The sequence below is a fragment of the Parasteatoda tepidariorum genome, chromosome 9 (assembly GCF_043381705.1).
Source record: "Parasteatoda tepidariorum isolate YZ-2023 chromosome 9, CAS_Ptep_4.0, whole genome shotgun sequence".
NCBI classification, from domain to species: Eukaryota; Metazoa; Arthropoda; class Arachnida; order Araneae; family Theridiidae; genus Parasteatoda; species Parasteatoda tepidariorum.
In genome coordinates, this window is record NC_092212.1 from 6,230,482 (window position 1) to 6,256,537 (window position 26,056).

The window sequence follows — 26,056 nt, forward strand, 5'->3', positions numbered from 1 at the left end:
TTTATCAAATGAATTATTTTTATTATGGAGAGTTTGGTTTATTGAAGTTCCTCTGTCAAGTTAGAAACATCAGTCATATCAGAATTTTCTGCAGTGCTTTCACTGAAATCATTTGTGAAATTAAGGAAATTATCGGATGTTGGGATTACTGTTGAAGTATAATTGAGAGGTCCACGAGTGTAATCATAATCACTTGTGATGTTAAAAGTTTCAGAAAAGGTTGTGTTGAGATCTTCTGTGACGATTTTTTCAGTTGAAAGAGTAATAGCATCCGTTGAAGAATATTCAGGAATCACTTCTGAAATGATGAAGAAGTATACTAAATTTCAATGCAGTATAAAACATTATATTTTTAAATGTAAAAGGAAAGCATATTATTCGAAATGCTAACTACAGACACAAATTTTTAAAAATTAAATTAATCTTGAAACTATTTTTACAACTTTGTTTTTTTTTTTTTTTAACTATTTTAAATGGGAAAAAATCTATATTGTAATGAAAGTGAATTTAAGAAGTATATATATACAATTATTTTAATTTTTTTATTCTTATCTAATCTAATTATTTTAATTAAAAACAAGAGAACCGTGGTTGCTCAGGGAATAGAGCGTTCGCCTTCCGATGAGTTGAACCTGGTTCGAATCTCAGCGATGGCTGGTCAATAAGAATTCGCATCCGGTTAGCACCGATCACAGTGCTGATGTAAAATCTCCTCAGTTACAAACGAATCATGGGTCTGAGTCGCATTGTCGTTAGACTTCGTGGTTTTCCTCTTTATGTAACGCAATTGTGGGTTACTTTAATCAAAACATCCTCCACGATTTCAAATTTCTCCCGATACTTGATCTCGGAGTTCCCATTNCTGCAGATAAAAAATTTTAAAAATTAAATTAATCTTAAAACTATTTTTAAAACTTTTTTTTTTAAGTTGGGATTATTAANTTTTTTTACTATTTTAAATGAATAAAAAATATTGTAATGAAAATAAATTAAAGAAGTATATCTATGCACAATTATTTTAATTAATTTTTTTATATAATCTAATTATTTTAATTAAAAACCAGAGAACCGTGGTTGCTCAGGGAATAGAGCGTTCTTCTTCCAATGAGGTGACCGGGTTCGAATCCCGAACCCGGCTCGCACCGACCTCAGTGCTGACGTAAAATACCCTCAGTTGTAAACGAATCATGGGTTAGAGTCGCCTTGCCGTTAGACTAACCGGGGGAGGTTTTCGTGGCTTTCCTCTCTATGTAACGCAAATGCAGGTTCCTTCCGTCAAAAATTCCTCCACGATGGCAAATTTCTCCCGATACTTGATCCAGGAATTCCCTTGCCTTCTGGACTGGGTTCAAAATTACAATGCTACGGAGTAAATATTAATAGTCTTAAACACAGAATTAAAGCCTGTTATAAAATAATCGGGTAAAGAAACTCAGTCCGGTAGATCGGGTACCCGTTACATCTCTGATTGAAAAGAAATTTTGAGAAAAAGGAGACAGTCATATTTCTCCAAATGAAAATATTTTTGTTAATTTTTACATCAAACTGTTCCACGGAGTTGTTTCCAAATACTTACGTTATTAAGTTCAGGTAATTTATTAGCACATTACGCAGAAGCAACAAATTGTCAGCCAATTTGCTTGAAAATCTTGTTTTTTTTTCTTCACAAAATTAAGTTCTTCTGAACTATTTGAAAATGCGGCTTTTCATTATATTGCCCAAATCATCTCTGCCAATTAAAAAAACTTCTACGTGTGATTCCTAAAATATTCATAATATTGGATATAATTTTAAATTTTTCAGAGGTATCAATGTTTGAACTACCATGAGTTACCAACATTATCATTCTAAAACTTGAAAGGATGTTATATTTTAAATAAAGTGAAACCTAAGGATTCAATATTTTGATTAGCTTTATATTCACTTATGAGGGAATTTGATAACCTCTTTCTAACTTAACTACGACCATTGTCATGTACTAGAAACTCCGACGGGAATATTTAAAGGAATTTGGAAATTTGCTCTTCTGCTAGTAGAATTTCCCTTTTGAAACTTGTCTACTTATTAGAGTGTTTTTTTTTACGGATAAATGATAGTCTAAAATGTATAATAATATTTTTTCTTTCTTATCTTACCACATTTTCAAATCCATAAAAAGCATCAGGGGGAAACTTTTCAGTTTAAATCATATTAAAATGGATAAAAAGTACTTCATATATTTACCTATTTCACAAAATTTTCCTTCATATGGGTGACGGCATAAGCATTGGGCACCATTTTTACTGTTTATGCATTTTCCGCCATTTCTACAAGAAATATTTCTACATAAATCTGTATCTGAAAAGAAAATGTCCAACATTATAGTTTTAACATTATTATGTTAATATTATAACAATTAACATTAAACCTTAATCCATGGAACTATAACATATTCATATATGAGACGAAGAAAAACAAAGATTGCTTTTGTTTCATTTAATTTAATTAATTTATTTATTATAAGAAAAACTAGATAAACTCTTTAAGATGTCATACTGAACATATAAGCATGGTTTCACATAAACGATCAAAGTATTCTTTTTTTTTTGCCGCTTATTTAAAACTAATAAGAGCAGAGGAAATTCTAGTATTTTGTTAACATCTTATTTGCTTACTTAAAACGAGGTTATATATTTACCTATTTCACAAAACCTTCCCTCATATGGGAAATTGCATAAACATTGAGCTCCATTTCCACCGGCAACGCATTTTCCGCCATTTCTACAAGAAATATTCGCACATGGATCTGAAAAGAAAGCATTGAAGCATTTATAATCCTTACATTATAACAATGAACTTTTAGCCTTTTTTCGGAGGAACCATAACATATTCATATTTTCGACTGAAAAGAGGAAACTTGATAATTGCACATTTTCTTTTCTTTTATGTTATTATTTTTAGAGGGAAAAATAGGTAAACTCTTTATCACATTAGGCATAATTTATCTTCTGTAGATTTTTTAAATATTCAATAGAGTGAAATTCATAGGACATTGAGTTAAAAAAAAGAGAATAGTGATATTTTTCGTATATATAATATTTTTTCTTTCTTATTTTACCACATTTTCAAATCCATAAAAAGCATCAGGGGGGAACTTTTCAGTTTAAATAATATTAGAATAGATGAAAATAACTTCATATATTTACCTATTTCACAAAATTTTCCCTCGTATGGGTGACGACATAAACATTGAACTCCGTTTTTAATGTTTATACATTTTCCGCCATTTCTACAAGAAATATTTCTACATAAATCTGTATCTGAAAAAAAAAATGTTCAACATTAGTGCTTAACACTATTATGTTAATACTATGACAATGAATATTAGACCTTATTCCAAGGAACCATAATATATTCCCAAATAACACGAAAAAAATGCCTTTATTTTTCGGAGAAGAAAAACTTTTAGATGACATAATGAACATAAAAACATGCATCGCATAAATGATCAAGCGATTGTTTTTCTTTTGTTGTCGTTTATTTAAAAACAATACGAGCAAAGGAAATTCCATTATTTTGTTAAGATCTTAATTCCTTATAAAAACGAGGTTAAATATTTTTACCTATTTCACAAAACCTTCCCTCGTATGGAAAGCGGCATAAACAGTGAGCTCCATTTCCACTGACAACGCATTTTCCGCCATTTCTACAAGAAATATTTGCACATGGATCTGAAAAGAAAGCATTGGAGCATTTATTATTTTCAAAATCCTTACACTATAACAATGAACATTTAACCTTTTCTTTTTCTCCAAGAAATCAGGACATTTTCATATTTACGACGGAAAGGAGAAAAACTTGTTAAATGCATTTTTATTTCTTTTTTAGAGAATCAAATAGGTAAACTCTTTTTTACTTTAGACATAATTTATCTTAATTAGGTTTTTAAATGATCAATAGAGTGAAATTCATAGCTCCACAAGATAGAAAAGAGAGTTAGAGTCGTATACATTAAACCGTTCCTCAGAATCGCTTTCAGGTAGTTAAATTATAAGTTTGAAGAATTTATTTTTACTAGATAGCAGTTGTATATGAATAAACAGCTAACTTTCTAACTTGAAAATCATGTTGTTTCTTAAAAAAAATTAAATATTTCTGAATTAATTGAAAATGTGACTTTTCATTCTATTGCTCAATCCTTTATATTATTAAAAAAAAGCCTCTTCGTATGTTTCATAAGAGATTCACATTATCAGTAATAATTTTGATATTTTCCCTCGATTCGATGATTAAACTACCATGGTCGAAGGATTAAATAATTCTTTTAGCTTCATAAAACCTTTGTTTGTTGACAACCTTTCCAAACTTTTTGAAGAATACTGCAACCACTGTCATATAACAGGGTTTCCTTTGGTCTTAATAAATTTAAAATAGGTTTGTAAAATTGCTTTTCTGCTAGCAGGAATTTTCTCTTCAAAATTGACGCTTTTAGAACATAGTTTTCTTATCGTTGTATTTTCTTTACGGATCAACATAAAGCGGTGATCGAAAAGATATAAACAACTAGTTCTTGTTAAAGTTTTTTAACCACTTTTTCACACCCATAAATGCAGATGAAACTCCACATTCATGAAAAAACCCTATTGTTTCAATTAAAACGAGGGATCCGTGGTGGCTCAGGGGATAGATCTCTCCATGTAACGCAAAAGCTGGTTAGTTCCTTGAAAAAGTCCTCCACGATTTGCAAATTACTCCCAATACTCGATCTAGGAGTTCTTTTAACTTCTGGATGGGGATAGAATTACAAGGCTACGGCTTTGAACTTTAATTATCGTATATCCAAAAATTAGGTCGGCTGTTCAACGACAGTTATAAAATAAAGTAAAAAATTAAAATGACGTAAAATATCCTCAGTGGTAGACAGACGGATCACGCGTTAGAGACCTCTTGCCACCAGGCTAGCCTTGGGAGATTTTCGTGGCTTTTATCTCATTTAACGCAATTGTGGGTTAGTTCCTTAAAAAAGTCCTCCACGAAGGCAAATTTCTCCCAATACTCTGATCCAAGAATTCTCTTGTCTTTTGGATTTGGTTCAAAATTACGAGGCTACGGCTTCGAACTTTAGTAGTCGTAAACCAAAAAATTGGGTCAGCTGTTCAACGACGATTATAAAATGAAACAAAAATTAAAACGAGGTTCATATATTTACCTATGTCACAAAGTTTTCCCTCATATGGAAAACGGCATAAGCATTGAGGACCATTTTTATTGTTTATGCACTTGCCGCCATTTTTACAAGAAATATTTCTACATAGATCTGTATCTGAAAAGACGAAAAAAATAACATTTGTGTATTGATAAATTTAAAAATATATATTATATTATTGCAATCAACAGTAAGCCCTATTCCAAGAAACCATAGACCTAAAAAAATAAGCCTTACTCAATACTTTTTTTTTCCTTTTTCTTTAAAAGATAAAAAATTTAGTACGTTTTAAGACGCCTTTTTAACGCTTTTGCGTTTGACTTTTCTTATCGATATATTTTCCTTCCAGAATAATATATAAAACTGGTCTGAGAAGTATTTATGAGATAAAGGTCAACTTTTTCTTTGTCACCACCTGTTTAAAACCAATACGAGCAGATAGGATTCTAGTATTCCGTTAAAACCTTATTAGTTTAATAAAAACGAAGTTATGTATTTACCTATTTCACAAAACCTTCCCTCATAAGGGAAACGGCATAAACATTGAGCTCCTTTACTATAGACAACGCACTTTCCGCCATTTCTGCAAGAAATATTTGCACACGGATCTGAAAAGATGACATTGGAATATTTATTATGTTCAAAATGTTTTATACAATAACAATGATTATTAATGATTATTCCTAACCCCATAACATAAAAATATTTAAGGCAGAAAAAGGAAATGCTTGCTGGAGACATTTTTTTAAGGGAAAGAAAAAATTATAAACTCTTTATTATATTAAATATAATTTTGCTTTAATAGTTTTTTCAATGATCGATAAAATGATATTTAAAGCACGTTGAGGCAAAAGGGAGCGAAAATCTTTTCTATCCAAAAAAAATATTTTTTGGTTTTTGCATCCAACTGTTCCTCAGTGTTGCGTTTCTCATTAATTTCCTGAATATTTTTCTTATTACTAGATAGCTGCTCTATATGCAGAAATAGCTATTCGTTTACTTGAAAATCAGTTTTTTTTTTCAAAAAAATTTTTTTTTTCCGAATTATTTGCAAATGTGCATTTTTATTATGCTGCCTAATCTTTTATTTTAATAAAAAAAAAGAGCCACCTCGAGCCCTTTTTAAACGATTCATAACATCACTTACAATTTTAATATTTCCCGGAAATTCAATGATTTACCAACACATTGTACCACGGTTTACCATCGCTGGCTTTCTGAAACTAGAAATGATGTCATATTTAAAATTACATGAAATCTAAAGGTTAAAGATTTGTATTTACTTAAAACCTTTGCTTGTGGGTTTAAAGGAAATCGGCTACCCCTTTTTAACACTACGACAACTTCCATATCAGGCTGAGTTAAGCACTGATCTAAATAAATAAACTTTAAAAAGATTTGTAAATTTGCTTTTCTGATAGTGGGAGTTTCCTATTCAAAAAGACCACTTTAACGTTATTTTCTCTATATTTTTGGTCAATGTTTTTGGATCGATGTATTTTCTTTTTACATTAATTTAAATGATGATCTCAAGTATATAAACGATCAGTATTTTTTTGTTATTGTTTTTTGTTATATAGTTTTTAAACCCATATATGCATAAGAAATTCCAGTATTCATTTAAATTCTTAATGTTTCAATTAAAACGAGGTTCGTATATTTACCTATTTCACATAATTTTCCTTCATAGGGGAAAGGGCATAAACATTGAGCACCATTTATACTGTTAATGCACTTTCCGCCATTTCTGCAAGAAACATTTCTACATAGATCTGTATCTGAAAAAAAAAACATTTGTGTATTCTTAATTTTTGAAATATTAAACATTATATCAATGATCATTGAACTTTATTCCAAGGAACAGTAAAATATTCATATATGAGACGGAAAGAAGTAAATCTTGCTTATTTTTGTTTTGTTTTTTTTGTTTGAAAAAAGAAAGTAAACACTTTCAGATGCCATTCTTTTGCTACCGCTTTTTTTTAAACCGATAAGAGCAGCGAGAAATCAAGTGTTCTGTTAAAACTTTATTTATTTCAATAAAACGAGGTTATATATTTACCTATTTCACAAAATTTTCCCTCATATGGGAAACGGCAAAAACATTGAGCTCCATTGCCACCGACAACGCACTTTCCGCCATTTCTACAAGAAATATTTGCACATGGATCTGAAAAGATAACATTGAAACACTTTTTATTTTTAAAATGTTTTACATTATAACAAAACATTAACTTAAGTCCAAGAACCCATAATATATTCTTATTTACGGAGGAAAGAACAAAATTTTGCTTAATGGATTTTATTTATTTATTTACTTGAAAGGAAAAAAAAATAGGTAAACTTTTTATTATATTAGACATTTTTTAGATTAAATACTTTTATTAATATTCAATAGGTCAATATTTACAAAAAGCGTTGAGACAAAAACAAAAGAAGAGTTGTTTTTATCCAAAGGGATTATAATTCGATTTTTAAAATCATACTGTTCCGAAGTATTTAGGTGCGTTATAATTTCCGGAATTTTTTTTCCTTCTGGATCATAGAACAGCAGAAACAGATAATTGCCTAACTTGAAAATCTGTTTGTTTTTAACAAAATAAAGATTTTGCCGAAAATTTTTTAAATATGACTCTTTATTATACTGCCAAATTCAATAAAAAAAAAGTGCTTCTTTTTATCCTTCGTAAAAGATTTATAATACTAGTAATAATTTGAACATATTAGAGGATTTAACTACCAAGGTTTAACAACAATGGTGTTCTTAAACTAAACTTAATGTTACGTTTTTAAAGAAAGAGAATATTAAAAAAGAAATATTTTATTAGCTTTATGTACTACCGTTTTTGTTTGTCTTAAAGAAAATTGGCAATACATTTTAAATATTTTATAGATCGGTACGACAGCTGTTATCTATGCTGGAGTTAGTAGGGGAGAGGGGGGCACTTGTGAACAGTTGGCACATGTGAACATGGTATGTTTTACCAATATGATTTGAAATAAAAAATCTTGAAAAATTTTCAATTGATGGTAGTACTAGACCTACCCCTCTGCGAAACTTTCAGAACAATGAGACATTTTGTTGTTCTATTCTGACAATTTCTTTGTATCAGCTGGTGTTGTATATATTATAATCATTAGCTTCTTCAAGTGAAAGCATAGTATAAATCAACTAATAAACTAAAATTAACTATTGCAGACCATTATATGAACATTCAGGTAAGTTTATGACAATTTTTTTCCCTTTTTTTTTTACTCAATTAAAAATTCTTTATTTTTCAAATAAGGTTTAAGAAGGATGATGGGGCACTTGTGAACAAATCATCTGGGGCAGATGTGAACAGTTCACATGTGCCCCTACATAGTATTAAGATTATTATCCTCATGATATTATAAGTTTAAAAAATATGTATGCATTTAAAATTATTATTATTTAATTTTCCATAATTAATTTATAAATTTTTTCTTTAAAATTTTTTTATTTATTAATTGGTTGATCGCGCATTACGCCTCTGATACACCTGAGAAAGATAGAATTGCTAAACTACAGATGAAAAGATAGAAAAATGGAAAAAAAAAAGCATGAAGGAGTATCAGAGAGGAAAGAAAAAGGCCCATTACAACTCCAGAGGAACATGAAGTTGCGAAAAACCCTACAGTGAAAAAATTATTGTACAGCTGAAAAATTATTTTCTTATTGACAGTACTGCTGTACAGTTTAAATTTACATAGTAAGCTACAACCCCTTCAGTATAATACGTATCTATATCTGTCATATTAAAGATTTTTTTCCTTAAAATATGATGATTGCTTTGAGCTTTTAATCTTGTTCATATGTGCCCCCAATAGGGGCACATGTGAACAATTGAAGTCATTTATTTTAAATATCATAAAGCAAAGAAATATTTTATTCAAAAATCTCAAAAAATTCCATGAGACAAAGAAAAGACTATTTAAACATATGAACTTCTTTACTGTGAGAAATTTATGATATTTTTTGAAAAATGAAGAAATAAAAAAATTTGTTCACATGTGCCCCCCTCTGCCCTATATTTGCCTTTTTGTTTGTAGAAATTTCCCTTTTAAAAATCGCACTTGAGGGAATTTTAATCAGATTTTTTCTTAGCTGTGTATTTTCTTTACATATAAACATATAGTTGAAGTCTGAAATATCAGGTATATGATTAGATATTTTCTCCTTTTTTTTGTCACCAGATTTTTAAGCCAATAAAAAACAAAAAAAGAACACTCTTATATTCAGTTTAAATTATATAAGTTTGTATAACAGAAGTTCATGTATTTACCTATTTCACAAAGTTTGCCCTCATAAGGGAAGCGGCATAAACATTGAGCACCATTTATACTATTTATGCACCTTCCGCCATTTCTACAAGAAATATTTCTACAAAGATCTGTATCTAAAATAAATAAAAATTGTGAATTCATTATTTTAAAATGATTAAAATTATAACAATGAGCATTCAATCTTATTTCGAGGTTCCATGACATATTCATAAAAAAAAGGCGAAAGACGAAAATTTTGAAAACAATAGTTAGGTACACTCTTTAAGATTCCATTTAAAGGTTTTTAGTGGGAGGTTTCATATCGATATATTGCTTTATTATTATTTATTTTTTAATTTTACTGTATTTACTTGGGGACACACCTCATCCTAACTTAATGCTTTACGTTAAAAATATTGCGTTTTGTAATTCGATCTAGTTTAATTTTAATAAATTAACCAGTTATTGGTTTTAGAACAGTTACTTTTGGTTTTGATTGTAACCAAGTTTCTTAAATTTAAACTCGTGTTTGGATTTGAACCAAGCTACATAATGCTTAAATTTTAACTAAGTCCTATAAACTTAAATTTAGTATTAGGAGCGGTATAGTCAAATCATGGCACTTGCGCCAAAAAAATTATAACACTCACTCATGGGGCCGTGGGAACTCAGGGGATAGAGCGTTCACCTTCCAATGAGGTGAACCGGGTTCGAATCCCAGCGACGTTTGGTCGATTCGAATCCCGAACCCGGCTCGCACTGACCACAGTGATGACGTAAAATATCCTCAGTATTAGATGAATCATGGGTTAGAGTCGACTTGAAGTCAGACTAACCGTGGGAGGTTATCGTGATTTTCCTCGCCTTGTAACGCAAATGCGATGTTAGTTCCATCACCAGAACACGTTCTCCACGAAGACAAATGTCTCCCAGTACTTGATCTAGGAGCTCCTTTGTCTTCTGGATTGGGTTAAAAATTACAAGGCTGAGGAGTTGTACATTGGTAGTCGTAAACCCAAAATTGGGTCACCTGTTTAACGACGGTTATAAAGTAAAATAAAAGTCTCACTCTTACTGTTTTTTTTTTTTTTTTTTTTTTTTTTTTTTTTTTTTTTTTTTTTCACAGTTTATCATATAAAGAGATGACTTGAAGTATATAATTGACAAGATATTGTTTTCTTTTTTTTTATTGTTCCTTCAGGTTTAAAATCAATAAAAGCAGAGAAGAGAAATTTAGTATTCAGTTAAAACTTTAAGCTTTAACACTTTAATTGAAAGGAGGTTATATATTTACCTATTTCACAAAACCTTCCCTCATATGGAAAACGGCAAAAACATTGAGCTCCATTGCCACTGACAACGCACTTTCCGCCATTTCTGCAAGAAATATTTGCACACGGATCTGAAAAGATGATATTAGAACATTTAATATCTTCAAAATGTTTTAAATTTTAACAATGAACATTATTATACCCTATTCCAAGGAATCGTAAAATATTCATGTGTATGACGAAAAGAATAAAGGCTTGATTAGTGCTTTTTTTTTTTTTTTTTTTTTAAATANTTTTTTTTTTTTTTGAAGAAAAAAAAATAGGTAAACTCTTTAATATAATATACATTATTTAGCATAAATACTTTCTTCAATATTCAATAGGTAAATATTTAAAGAACGTCGAGACAATAGGTAGAAAAGAGAGAGCCAAAAAATGACAAGGGAATATGCCTAAAAGAAGTATTGTTTGATTTTTATTGCAAATTGTTCCTTATTGTACTCTCTAGTTTGTTAGATAAGTTATACCTTTCCTAATTTTTTTTTACTAGATAACAGCACAATACGCAGAAACTGCTTACAGTTTATTTTAAAAAATCATGTTTTTTTATGCAAAGTTAAATTTGAAAATGTAGCTTTTCATTGTAGTGCCCTTATTCCTACGTTCGAAAGAAAAACCTCGTATACTTCGTATAAGATTCATAATGTCAGTAATTGTTTTAATATTTTCTAAGGAATAGGCCATTTAGTTACCAAATTTTAACAACACTGGCGTGTTTAACCTAAAATTGCTGCTATTTTTAAAGCAAAGTGGAACATAATAGTTTTATATTCACATAAAACCTTTGTTTGTTGATTTGCCAAAAAAAAAAAAATGCAATAATTTTTTTTTTTAAATTTTTTTTTGAAACTTTTTGAAGGAATTTCCTTTTTAAAAGTGCCACTTTGACTTCTTTAGCTCAAAGTCTTCTTATCCAGTGGTCTCCATAAACCGAGCTGCAGATCGTTGCCGGTCCATGGATTGATTGGTACCGGTCTGCACAAGGAACAATAAAATTATTTCCATTTTTTTTCCTGTCGTGTCTTGGGTTTATACGACTTTCCATAAACGAGAATTTAATCTGGAGTTGAGGGACAACAGCTAAAGCTACCCCCAATACCGCTCGTGAAATTGTATTTTATTTTGAAGGAATGTTTAAATAAAGTTTAATTTTTGTGGTTGTCGTCGGCCATTAAGGCAAGGGGGGGGGGCGATTGTTCTTGTTTTCCAGTGGCGCCATCTATTGCCGAGAATTTGAATTCCGCCAACCCGTACTTAACGCCCGTTTATCAGGCAGGTCACGATCCATGCATTCATCCGTAGATAGTAACCAGAGAACGATCAATCTTCAATTCAGTACTCCTAAAGGTACAGTTTGTTATAGGAACATGAAGGACTTTGTAACCCGACAGATTTAACGTACACCAGTCGCCATTCACTTCTTCGATCTGCTTGATTCGAACTCCCGTTCTCATGAACGTGAGTCCAGCGCCTTGCCAATCAGGCTACCCCGGACTCATTTCAATTTACTTAAAATTATTAAATACAGTAGAGTCCCGATTATCCGAGCCAAGGTTATCCGAGTTTCCGCTTTAACCGAGCTATCAAATATTTCAAGGATTTTTTTTGTTCTAGTTTACTTTTTAAAAAAACCGCTGAAAAATAAATCTGAATTTATCTTCCAAACACTCAGAAAAACAAAAGCCAACAACTTGGTCTGATGAAATTATCGTTAATATCGTCAATAATGATAATGATTCTAGCGAAGATGATGAAGACAGTGATTATTAAAATCAACATATAAAAATCTCTCATACAGATGGACTAAAAGCTATCGAATGTACTATTGAATATATAGAACAACAAAAAGAGGCGACACCAGCCTTCCTGTTATCCCTAAAAAAGGCGAAACATTACTACAGAAAAGCGCCAAAGTTACGTAGAACGAAAAACGATTAAGGACTTTTTTTAAGTAAAAACTATTTAATTCTCGTAAAGTAAGCTTTTTAAATGTTTTTAAGTAAGCTTTTTAATTATAATATGAATTGTACGTGGTATACTCGTATACATTTTGTATTTCTTAAATATATTACATTTATACCTTCTCTTTTTCTTTCCGTTTTTATACTCTTCGCTTTAACCGAGTTTTTCAGTTATCCGAGTTTGTTGCGGTCCCCATTAACTCGGATAATCGGGACTCTACTGTAAAAGCAATAAACGTAATTGGCCTCGGTAATGTTATAAAGCGTTTACCGGTCCGCGACGGTAAAAAGGTTTAGGAGCACTGATATATTTTAGTTACAGATAAACATAAATTGATCGTCTCAAATATATGAGCGTTGAGATTTTTTTTTCTTTCACAACATTTTTGAGCCCAGAAAGAGCTGAGGGAATTATATTCAATTTAAAACATATTAGCTCCAACAGCAAGGGTTTCATATATTTACCTATTTCACAAAATTTTCCCTCATATGGAAAACGGCATAAACATTGAGCTCCATTCGTACTGACTATGCACCTTCCACCATTTCTACAAGAAATATTTCTACATAGATCTGGAAAAATCACATTTGAATGTTCATTATTTCAAAATGTTTCACATTATAACGTTAAATCTTAAACCCTATTCGAAGTAACCGCAACGCATTTATTTACGAGACTTAACTATTGCACTGTTCTTTTTTTTTTTTTTTTTTTTTTTTTTTTTTTTTTTTTTTTTTTTNTTTTTTTGCAAGAAATTTGAAATAAAATTAGATTATCTCTTCCTGCATTAGACATTGTTTAGCTTCAATACTTTTTTTCAGTGTTCAATAAGTTATCATTTTATGAACTTAGAGAAAATAAAGTTCAGTTATTTAAAAAATCTCATTTTCCAAAGTGTGATTTTTTTTTTTTTTTTTATTCTTAACGCCAAACAGTGCCTTAGTTTTGTGCCCAGGTAGGTGCATTATACTACGGTGAAATTAAAAAAAGACAACGCAAATTCTTCATGATTGATTCTGGAAAAATGGCTCAACAAGTGTTTTCCTTCTATAGCTAATGCTACGAAAGCTAAAATAGAATTTCAAAAAATTAATAAAAGAATAAATATTTTCGAAAAAATATTTTTTGCGGTTTGTAGCTTACCGTACGAAGAGGGCAAACATATAAAAATCTCAATTTTGAATTTTTTGTCGCTTGCGTTGATTACGCTGTATAAGTTTTTGGAATTCGTTCTAGATAACGGTAAAATACGCTAAGAGAGAGTGAATCGCTTAACATCGAAGTCATGATATTTGTAACAATAAATTTTTCCTGAACAAAATTATAAAGTGACTTTTTATTATGACCACACCCTTTATTTCAATAAAAAAGGTTTACTTCTTTTCTACGTAAAACAACAATAACATTAGCAATAATATTAATATTTTCTGAGGACTTGATGATTTAATGTCCAATGCAATTTAGCTAATGCTACTATTTTGAAACTAGAAATTATTTAATTTTAAAAATTTAATGACTGCTTTTATGATTTTAAAATTTAATTATTTAATGACTAATTTAATAAGGAATTTAATGACTTTAAAATATAATGGTTAACAATTAAAATCTAAAACCATCTATTTTTTAGCCTTGTCAGATCCCACCAGGACTGGTACTGAGTAACCAGAACAACAATTCTTAGTCTTAAACATTTAAAGAATTAGTTTTGACGTAAATCAGTCCTTTTTTTATTTTATCGGATGCTGCTAGTACTGGTATATACAAGGGCTTGATGGAAACACTCCTACACTCATTCAATATTTTAGCAGCAAATGTTTCTACATCTCAAAACTGTTAATGCAATATGAAAGACCATGCTTGAAATATTAAAGATGGTGTCACATTAAATTATATGGATAGACAGAAATAAGGAGGGAAAGTTGTTTAATTTATTTTTTAGCATTAATACCATTAATTTTAAAATCCTGTAATAGGATTGTGATGTTACTAAAAGAATGTTTTTAAAATTATAGTGGGATTAGTAAGAGAAAAGATCTCTTAAGTTCCTTGGTTAGTGCAAATTTTGCATGGGTAAAAAGGACGTCATTTCTAAAAGTTGAGCATGATCTTTTAACACGTTCACGCCGGGAAAAGTGAAAATACTGGTTCGGGAAAAGAGAAAATATCGGTAGATGAACTATTTCAATATTAGATAATATTCGGGAGGAGTTAATCTATTCTCAACAATAACAATTCACTGTAAGGAAATTTATCACGGTGAAGAAGCAATTCAATATAAAAATTGCATGCGTTAAAAACAATTGGTAGTTATGGATTTTTATTATTCCCGGAAAAAAACTAAAAAATGAAATTTATTTGTTACCATTTTTTACTGCGGTGCGCCGCCAAGATGAGAAAATCTCGCGTGACCCACCGGTGGGTCACCCCGGCGTGAACGTGTTAAATTGAGCCTACATTTTTGCCTAGAAAAAGTCTTCAAAAACATTTTTAAAGGCAAGATTATTTACTTTATTATACAAGTGTTTTCATATTCCTGTTTGTTGATAAACATGTAAAAAAAAAGGTAATTATGTCCTAGAAAATTATATTTTGAAGGAAAAAAGTTCTGAATAATTTTAACAGGCTTTTCATTTTATTTCTCTAACACTTAAATTTATATAAAATTCAAAAAAAGTTGATTTTAATCCTTTGTTTTACTCAAGATTATATTTCTTGAGCACAAGTTCGCCCCTTCAAAACAAATCAGAAGAGTCTGTCATATATGCATTCTCTAGCTAGTTTTTCAATTTAAGGGAAAATTTTTTTTGTAAGCAATTTACATGACAGCCATTTTGAATTTTTAAAAAAAAAATTTTTTTTTAGATTTAAAGTGGTAATAAAATTTAAGTTTTTTTTTTAAATTATTGTCTTGAAGAAATCAGCACAAAATAATTTTTATTACCACTTTATAAAAATCACTGAAGTTTATGCACTTGAACTCTCTAGCATAATATAAAAATATATTCCTGTCAATATCTGTGATTTAGTTATCAATTCTTCACTACTTAGTTCGTCCCGCAGTGGACTGATCGTTAAGACACGGTTCCCAGCACATCACCGAAGTCAAGCATCACTGGCTGCGGTCACTGTGCGGGTGGGTGACCACTTGGATCAATCTGCGTAGGGACCAAGGGTGTGCGGTATTGGTCCTCGTTAAACTGTTCTACCGTAAAGTGCTCGACTTCGCGTGCAGGTCGTCAGGCTACCGAGGAGGGGGTGTCATCCCCTCTGCAGAGGATCAAAATTGTGTTGGCATGTCAATCCCAGACCGTCGTCAATAGCCCATTGTGCAGCTCTAGTGCGACGTAAAAGAACTACAACAATCACTACTAAGTTCAAAATAAATATTACTTCGCCGTAGTCGCATTTTGAACTAATACTTAAATATATATATTTAATAGGGATATAATCTTTAAATAAAATTGTCCCACAATGGAGCATCGTAAGGCACGGCTCGCTGAAGCTCACCAAAGTCAAGCATCATTGGCAGTGATCAGTGAGCGGACGGGTCATGGATGAAAGCCCTTATATAGCAAGACGGAAAAGAGAAAAACCTGGTACGTAAAACATTTCATTCCAGCATTTTTTTCGAAAAAATTAAATATCTGTAACTATCAAGATTTCTTTTATAATTCTGGCATATATATAAAACTGCTTCTTTTCCAAGATAAAGTAGATATTGTTGAAAAATTTAGAAAAAGAATAAGTAAACTCCTCCCCAAAACTAGCTATAACTGAAATGGTTTTACTACCAGCCTTTCCTCTTTTCCGTCTCGCTTTCACCCCTGGGACGGGTGAGCACTTTGATCAGCCTGCGAAGGGACCGTGGGTGTACGATATCCGTCAGCGTTAAATTGCTCTAAAGTGTTCGATGGTTGTCGTATTACCAAAGCGTGGAAACCGTCTCCTCTGCGGAGATTCAAAATCTGTGACAGGGATCTTGTCCGAAATGTTTCCCCAGATCGTCACCAATATCCTACAGCGCATATCTAGTGTGACGTAAATAAAATATTTTATTACTATAGTTAATATTTGTTTGATGAGAGATATCACTCGAAGCCCTAATAATAAATATTTCGACAAAATTTTAGCACTAAAACATAACTGTATCCGTCTAAATGAACAAGAGCCAGATCAGTGCTTGTTTTTGGACATATAAAAAGAGCAATTAAAGATTTGTACTATTGAAGGTGCTTTCAATATAAATGTAAACAACAACAATCTCGTGCTCTTGACCTGCTCTACTTCCGGTTACAAAGTATACAGCTGCTTATACTCTAGCTATTTCTGCGAGGCGATATTCTCGGACACATAATTTTGTTTTTAATAAATATAAATAAATTATCAAGTGTGTAGGCTTATAATCTGCTGTATTTCGTGACACATTAATGATATTAAGTAATTCTGACGAGTTTAAAGGAATAATTTGTTTTAGTTATTTAGAGATGTATTGTTAAAAAAAGTGATATTCTTGCTAGTTTTAAGAACTTGCTTTTTTTGACAGTCCTGGTTTGGCCTTTTTTTTACTTGTTTATTACTGTTTGTTCATGTTGCAAGCCGTACGCCATCGTACGTTACTGTTGACACAATTGTTCGAGCTCAGCGAGATTAAGTTCATTTTACAAATTATCATTTAGGTTCAAATTTCGAAATTGGTATATTGTTAATAAGGTAAAAAGTGTTTTATAACGATTCTTTTTTCAACTGACAATTCTTACGTCTCGAAATGACAGGTCTTCAAATGGAGATTCTTATATTGATTCTTCTTTTAAACACAAATTAATAAACCAGGTAAGAAATACACGTACACAAGAAATATTAATCAAGAGAGTAATATTTCTTGTTTGGCCAAATGGCATTAAAACACTCCGAAAACAGTAATCCGGAAGTTTAGGCGGTGAAGAGTTAGCAAAAAAATGCAACATACCTTCTCCAGAACCAGCATTATATTTTCCTGTTTCTATTCCTTGGCTATATCCACCGGCACCTGTTCCTTCTCCTGAAATCATTTCACTTAAAGACTTATCTCTTTTTTACTAAAAGTAATGAATAACTAAAGCTAAAGAAATTTCCCTTTTATAAGGATTAGAAAAATATAGATTGTGCAATCGGATTTTAAGTAATAGAAATGCTTTCTTGTATCTCAAAACTAGGTTACGGTTGGCCTTACCTCTTTATTAATATAATTTTACATTGTATTTCACATTATATTTACTTTATATATGAATAATATATTAACATTCATATTAATTTTTTCCACGCTAAAGCAACCTACTCTAGTGTATAAGCTTCACAATAAATTCAGTGACATCACTTTCCTGACATATAGTATGCAATGTTTAATTTTATTTGACATAATATCTTTGATAATAGTCATCTTAATCATTCAAAAAAACATCAGACTACGTTAGTACTATTTAAATCAAATTTGATTAATTAATTTGATTAATTAAATCAAAAGTAATTTGATGATTCGTTTTTCTTTTTTTTCTTCCAGTAACTTACCGTATATCACTATGAAAATACCGACTGTTTCGAACGTAAAAGTGGAAAACGTATGCACTAATATTAGAAAAAAATTATTACTAACCTTCACAACGCTTATCAGCTCCCTTTTTTGTGCCTTCAGGGCAGATACAGTTTACATATGTTTTAAAAAAGCCTTTCTTAAAAGTGCAGCTTGCTCTTGGACCACAAAGGCAGGCTAGACAAATAAAAATAATCATTTTTAATTTTATAAATATATTTCTTAATTATATATTGCCAAATTAATTTCATTTACATTCAAAAACCTATTATGTCTAAAAAGATATCATACAAAAAGTAATCTCTTCAAAAATTTAATTTCAATACGGGTCCACACTAGCTATCATAGCATGGGGTTAGTGATGTCGAAAACAATATTTGAAATATATATTTTAATAATGCAGCCAAATTAGCTTATGTATGAAAATAAACTTCAGCGAAATGAGGATAAACGTTCTGGTAAAAAAACTTCATTCGCAAATTCATTCAGAATTTCGTAGAAAATTGTTGCTGCTATAATTTCATCATAAAGATATTCATTTTTACCCTTTAAAAAATATGTGGAATTTATAGTTTACCTTTGCAACGATTAGAATCATAAAGTCCATATTCTTGCAAGCAGACACATTTTAATTCACCAGAAGAATCTCTCAAACATTGTCCATTTTCGCACATGCAATCTGGAATATTGAATAAAATATACCATTTGATAGTAAAACAACTTTAGAAGCTTTGTCTAAGTGACGTTTTAGGGAATTAGGGTCAACTAGCTTTAACAATAGCAGGAAGTTGTTTACATAACATATTTTCCTTCATAAAGTCTTCTTATTTATTGACCTGACAATTAAAAACTGATATTCTATATCAACAGTTGTCCAGAACATGATTTTAAGCCAAACTTTCGCACTTTGTTTTGAAACATTTAACTTTAGAATGTCACTTCAGAATGTAACGAATGAATATTCTTTTTATAAGCCAACGTTTCCCGACTAGTCCAGTTATCGGACCAACAATTTGTGGTAGCAGAATTCATGTTATTTATAACGTAAGATTATCGATTTAAAATTAATTTACTCACCACTACATATATATATAATTTAAAAATTGAAAACAAAAAGTCGTGGAAGACCACAGGATATTACAGATTCATCGAATCAGTTAGTGGCGCTTTGCGCCAAACTCTGAGCTACCCAAAATATCCAGCATTAAAAGTTTAATGGTCTCACACAGTTTCTTACAAATAGTCCGATCAAGAACGAGCCACATAATAGAAAATCTAGTTAAAATAAGTAATTGACACCAAATATAAATATTTGTTAAATTTATGAATATGATTGGTTTATGTTATTTATTTGAAAACCACCACAAATTAAATTCTCAAATATATACACGATAAATTTCTCTCAATTACTTTTTAAAAAAAATTGGGTTCATGCTCACAATTGGAACACTTTTTAAATTGTCTGCGCAGATTACTTATAGAAAACTGTGTGGAGGCTTTGGTGATGGTTGAACCTATAAAATATCGTCCGAAAGAACTAAGATGCTGCAATATCAACAATCAATTTAAAAATATCTTTAAAAGAACGCGAAGCGGCAGGTCTTATTGTTAAGTGTTCCACTTGCTGGAAGGATACGGGAATAAATAGCACCTTTTTTTTTTTTTTTTTATCTAAAATAAGATTATACCAGCGCAAACATTTCACCGCCAAAGTTATGTTTATCCAGTTTTATTTTTTCTTGAATTTGTTTATCTTCTATATTACAATCAAAATCAATTGTCTAAGAAAGCAAATGCTTCAAATTGTATTGTTTTCTAAAGTGGATACTTTTAAATTGAACTGTTGTTTACTAAGGGTTCTCAGAAGATAAGACTTCTTTCCACTTGATTACAGCACAATTAGATCCGGCAACGGTTGCCGGAACTTCCACTAGGTAAGAAAATAATTTGCAAACAAAGTGAATTCGAAAAATGGAATATTATTAAACCTTTCACAAAGATGGGAAAACAGGTCTCTCTTTCACATAAATTATTTCTGGCTCTCTAATTACAAGCAAAAATATATTTTGGTATTTTTTTAATTATAAAAAACTGTCTAATAGTTACTAAAACGCAACATCTATTAGATTATCTAAATTACATTTTTATTGAAAATTGAAATCCAAAAATAAAAAGTTAAAAAATTTTTTAAATTTCTTTTTAAAAACTTTATTAATAATTGATTTTGTAAGTTTAAGAAATTTTATTGATTAATAACTGTTTTTCTCTCAGATCTAAATAACTTCAAATAAGTGCAAAATCGAAACATTATTGCGGGACTTGTTTGGAAAATTTTATCTTTAAACGCAGAAAATGACAGCGGTGTTTCATGCTGTACTTCATAACCATGAATTATAAAAATGCTAAATATAATAATTTTTTACTTATTTTGACCTAATTCAAAATCATGCTTGAAAAATATGATTAATAAAAATTATGCATCAAAGGGTTAAATGGTCCCAATAAGATGTAAGGTGACACAGGTTCGAATCCCAGCGATTACTGATTGATACGTATTCTGTCTTTGGCTTGCACCGACCACAGGGACGTAAAATATCCATAGTGTTAGACAGCTCTTTGGTTAGAGTCCCCTGCCATTAGTCTAACCGTCAGATGTTTTTGTGGTTTTCCCCTTCATGAAACGCAAATGCCAGTTAGTCCCATCAAAATGTCCTCCACGGCGTTAGTTTGCCTCAATGCTTGATTCAGGAATTCTCCTTTCCTCTGGGTTTGGTTCGAAATTACAAGGCTACTGAGTTGAACACTGGTAGTCTTAAACTTTGACTTCGGTCGGCAATTCCGTGTCGGTTGTGAAATAAAAAATATACCTACATAAACCAAAAATAAAAATTCTACCTCTTGACTACTATACACGCAAATGTTAACAAACTTAATAAGCTGAAAACATTCTTTAAAATCCAAGCAATGCAAGAAAAAAAATCTTTTTAAATCCCACCATTTAAGGCGTATTCATCAACTATGACAATTGTGTATAACATGAATGATAAGAAGCTACTTGCATGCTTTTTGAAACACCAACTAATTGAATATCAAGCTTTTTGAAACATCGTCATCAATTTTCTTTCTGCTGAAGCAAAATAGAATTGAATGTTCGCCATGCGTAGAAATTATTTGCAGAAAAAGGCAAGAAATACTTATGAATCATGAACTAATATATCATTACTAATAGCTGTTGAATGAATCATGATGTTATGAATCATGAACTAATAGCTGTTTTATGATAATATTCTTCTTCTCTAAAATAAAAGTAAATTTTTATGTAATAGAAAATCCGGTAAAAAACTGAAGAATTTTAAATTATTAAAAACGAATTATTTTTTTAAAATAATATTTGAGTTAAAATAAATATTTATTCCCGTTTTTTTATTGCGGTGAAAATGACCAGACTTGTTATTCTAGATTGAAACTGTCGGCCGTTCTAGTATTAATGGTCAATGTTTTACCACTTTTTTTTATGAAGACATCTTTTACATAAAATGTATGCAATAAAATTTTTATTATATAAATATTTTTAAAAATTATAATAAGTATTTATATAAAATTTTATATACAATGAGATATACTGACCAGGCAGCATGTAATACGTAAACTAAAAATAAACTTTTTGGAAATCGGATTATTCAATACGCTTAATAGTAAATTTTATGTAATATTGACGGAATGATATTACATACCTTTAATCCTTTCGAGGATGATTTTCCCCAGTGAAAGTAAATTAAAATGGAATGTAAATTACAATTTTAGGCAGAAACATACGTTGTATTTTCATCATCATGATTTACGTGAGAACTGAGAATCTGAAACCTTGCGGCCCTTTTCCCATTCATCTTAAAAGCACAAGAAAACATACATGATAACAGATAGTGTAACGGTGGCCCAAACTAGAGTTCGTGAGAGTATGGCGCGTATGGGGTTAAGCCACAATTGGGATTCAGTAAATGAAATATAAGTGAATAAAAGTTATAAAGAGTAACGTACACTAAGAATGAATTCACTAACAAAAATGTACAGTTTGGTTTTCTATAATTTAACGTTTCCATTTCACACAAATTTTACGTATGCTTCGTAAAATTTTTAATTGAAATATACGTACTTTTTGACCTAAAATTGGTGGTTCTGAATGCTAGTTGTTAGCTATGTTGCTAGGTTACGGCTAAGCACCATATTTCGAAGTTCAAAAATTCGAATCCATTGGAGATAAAAAAATTATGCTTAATCACAAAAAGTACGTTTTTCAGTCTTATTACTAACTTATATCTTCTGCACTAATTAGTTAACATTTTTATGCTTGTCTCTCGAACTATTAAGAATGATTCACAGTAATTTTGATTAATAGATCTATAGTTGTTCACTTTTTTTAGCACTGTACAAAGCAATTGTTGGTCTCCAAAACAAGTGTTCATATAATTTTTTAAAATATCGCCAGAGTCGCTGCACTGCAATTTAGTATGTTCAATTTAGCAATAAAATTTGTTTTGCAGCGCATAAACTGTAAGACTTTTGACTTGAAATTAAGAAGGTGCCTATAAAAATTTTTAAGGAGTACAATGGAATAAAAAAATTAACACTCTATTGTTAGATAGAGAATTGTTTACTGTTAAACTTGACGTAATAAATATCATATGAGCTGCTCTACCGGACGTAAAAATACAACTGCAGACTTGAAATTCGGTATATTGAAAGAGTTATACTTGTTTATGAACTGAACGCAGAGTTTCATTCAAAATTAAATTTCGATTAAAAGTATTGTAAATTTAAATGGTTTTTCTAAATTAATTTCTTTTTTTGCTTTATTGTACGAAAAACTGTACAAAAAGTTTGACTGAATAATAAAAATTCAAAATTTGATTATTATTTAAAGAACTATAATCTGTTGTAGTTTTGTTACAAAAATACCATGTTTGGTTCTTTTATAGACCGCAGAAATGCAACTTTGGAGTTTATATTTGAAGTGTTGAAAAAGCCATTTTCATTTATGAATTTACTGGGATTTTTTTTGAAATTCTAATTTGTTAGGAAGTTATTGCAGTCTTAAGTACTTTTATTCGTGATTTTTTTCACTTTTTTTTTGCTTTAAATAATAATTATTGATCGATTGTTGTAGAAAATGTCCTTTCTTTCTCACAATATTTTCATTTTATTAACTGCGCTTTACTTGATGTAACAAAAGTATCAAAAAATGAAACAATAAAAAAGAGAAAGAGATCATATGCTGCCAGATACAAATCTTAAAATTTATGCCGAAATTTTAAGAATTATAAGAGACTCAAGAGAGATAAAAACTGTTGCAAATTTGAACTGTTATAAGATATAAGATTATGTTTTGTATTGTTAATAAGCAAAATTTATAAATATAGACTCAATGGAGACAAAAACAGTTTTCAAACTAAATTGTTTTATATATTGTTAATAAGTAAAACTTAAAACTATAAAAGACTCGAGAAAGATAAAAACCATTTCCAATTTGAACTGTTGAAAGAACTGTTATAAGATATAAGGCAATGTTATACATTGTTAATAAGTTAAATTGCCCCTTATTGTATTTACCATGTTGTATTCCTAAGTTTAATTTTTTTTCCATTCAACTATTGTTTACTTCTTAAATGCAGTGTTCGTTTATTTACTTACGATTAACATATTGACAAAATTGCCTTGCATAAAATTTAAATAATTATATTTTATGTGAACAAAATGATCTCTTTTTGAAAATATAGACTTTTAAGGAAAAAAAAGGGGGAATGTGAAGCACCACCTTAGGGGTTTAACGAGTGGAGTGAGCAATGGGTGGAATCTCCAGTATTTTGTAGATATAATATTTAACAAATCCTATCTAACTAATATTTATATACGTAATATTTTAAACGCTTTTTAAACTGAAAAAAATATTTAATTACATATTTGATAGAGGAAAGTATACGACGGATGCCTTAGGTCCGGAATGTCTTTATTTTTAATAAAATAGAGCATGCCTTCTCACGGATTTACCATTAATTTTTCTAACTCCGATTTATTCTAAGATTTTCTTTCTTTGTTTTGATTTTGAAAAATGATTGTTAATGCCTCGGATGCATTAACCGGTTACCCATTAGTTCCCCTATTTCTATTTTTTTAAAGATAATATGAAAATGGCTGTTAGTGCTTCGACTATATTTATGAGTTAACCATTATTTTCTCAAACTACCATTTAAGATGAATTAAAGACGGATTTTCAATGATTCGAATGCATTCATTGATTAACCATTAGTTCCTGAAACTATCATTTACTTAAAGAAGAATTTAAGGCTGGTTTTTAATGGTTTGGATACATTCGTGGAGTGACTATTAGTTTCCACTTTTATTTTAAAATTAATTGTAGAGGGGTCATTGATGACTTGGATTAATGGATTCCCGGGTTACCCATTAGTTCCACAATCATAAATTTTTTTAAGATGAATTCGAGACGGGTTGCTAATGGTTTGGACACATTCACGGATTAACCATTAGTTTCTCAAGCTCCCTTTGATTTCAGATTTAATTGAAGAAAAAAAAAAGGTTGTTAAGGATACATTCGTGACTTAAGAAGAAACTTTAATGACTCGGATACAGTCACGGGTTAACCATGAGTTACACAAGTTCCCATATATTTCAAGATAAATTGAAGATTAAGGACTCGGATACAGTCACGGGTTAACCATGAGTTAGTTACACAAGTTCCCATTTATTTCAAGATAAATTGAAGATTAAGGACTGGGATACAGTCACGGGTTAACCATGAGTTACACAAGTTCCCATTTATTTCAAGATAAATTGAAGATTAAGGACTCGGATACAGTCACGGGTTAACCATGAGTTAGTTACACAAGTTCCCATTTATTTCAAGATAAATTGAAGATTAAGGACTGGGATACAGTCACGGGTTAACCATGAGTTACACAAATTCCCATTTATTTCAAGATAAATTGAAGAAGGAGTTTTATTGTCTCGGATACATTTACGAGTTAACCATTAGCTCTCCAAGATCCCATTTATACGATGAGATAAAGAAGGATGGTTAATGCCCTAGATAGATAAATTTTAAAGAAAAAAAAAGCTGTTTATAGTATAATATTGATATGAATTTATATAAAAAACATAACAGTACCCAAAATGTACTTACGGGCATTTTCTGGAGTTTTTTCAGAAGGGTAACTGTCAATTTTCGTTTGGGTGTTTTCATACTTTAACTCGTCAACATATAATCGGCGTGCAACATCATCCTTAAAACCGTACGAAAACGAAATTACAATCACACAAATTAAAGATTTAAACAACATAATTAGTAAGTTATGGAAATCTTATATCATTCAGTTGACTAGGAGGCTTAGTTATTTTTTTTTTACATTATATGCTTTTATATTAAATTTGCTTTCATATCTAACCACTCTAAGATGTTACCCTGATAACAGTAATTAATTTCACGCTTATGAGAAATTCCATATATCTGTTCTTAGAATTCTTACATTCACGTATTTTTTTATAAGATATGAACCCTCTATAAGTTATCACGAAAACAAATATATAACAACTTATTATCTTTAATTTTCAATACTTTTTCAACGTCTGATGTGTTTTGAATGATGGAGATTATACATTTTTATCTTATCTATTCTAGGTACCACAAAAAAATTCATCCGTTTCTTTATCTGCAAG

General features: G+C 30.3%; 2 protein-coding genes across 10 annotated transcripts in view; one reads left to right on the plus strand and one right to left on the minus strand.

The window, feature by feature from the left end:
• On the minus strand, positions 1-25,963 carry LOC107453191 (fibropellin-1-like). Of its 8 annotated transcripts, none has more exons than XM_043051317.2 (16): positions 25,524-25,963; positions 18,906-19,007; positions 18,392-18,505; positions 17,729-17,800; positions 13,227-13,334; positions 10,764-10,871; positions 9,490-9,603; positions 7,248-7,355; positions 6,850-6,963; positions 5,686-5,793; positions 5,189-5,302; positions 3,603-3,710; positions 3,186-3,299; positions 2,678-2,785; positions 2,224-2,337; positions 1-298 (listed from the first exon to the last, which is right to left on the minus strand). In XM_043051317.2, the coding sequence occupies exons 1-16, from the start codon at positions 25,678-25,680 to the stop codon at positions 39-41; spliced, it is 1,923 nt and encodes a 640-aa protein (XP_042907251.1). In that variant the 5' UTR covers positions 25,681-25,963; the 3' UTR covers positions 1-38. The 8 variants fall into 8 exon arrangements, with proteins under 8 accessions (XP_042907251.1, XP_071042015.1, XP_071042014.1 ...); XM_071185914.1 differs by lacking the exon at positions 25,524-25,963 and adding an exon at positions 19,768-19,988; XM_071185913.1 differs by lacking the exon at positions 6,850-6,963 and having other exon boundaries at positions 25,524-25,956.
• LOC107453201 (uncharacterized) overlaps positions 25,915-26,056 on the plus strand; it is a 63,149-nt gene continuing 63,007 nt past the window's right edge. For both annotated transcript variants that reach the window (XM_016069929.3, XM_071185915.1), the window contains exon 1: positions 25,915-26,056. In XM_016069929.3, coding sequence (XP_015925415.2) covers positions 25,981-26,056 — 76 coding nt within the window. In that variant the 5' untranslated portion in view covers positions 25,915-25,980.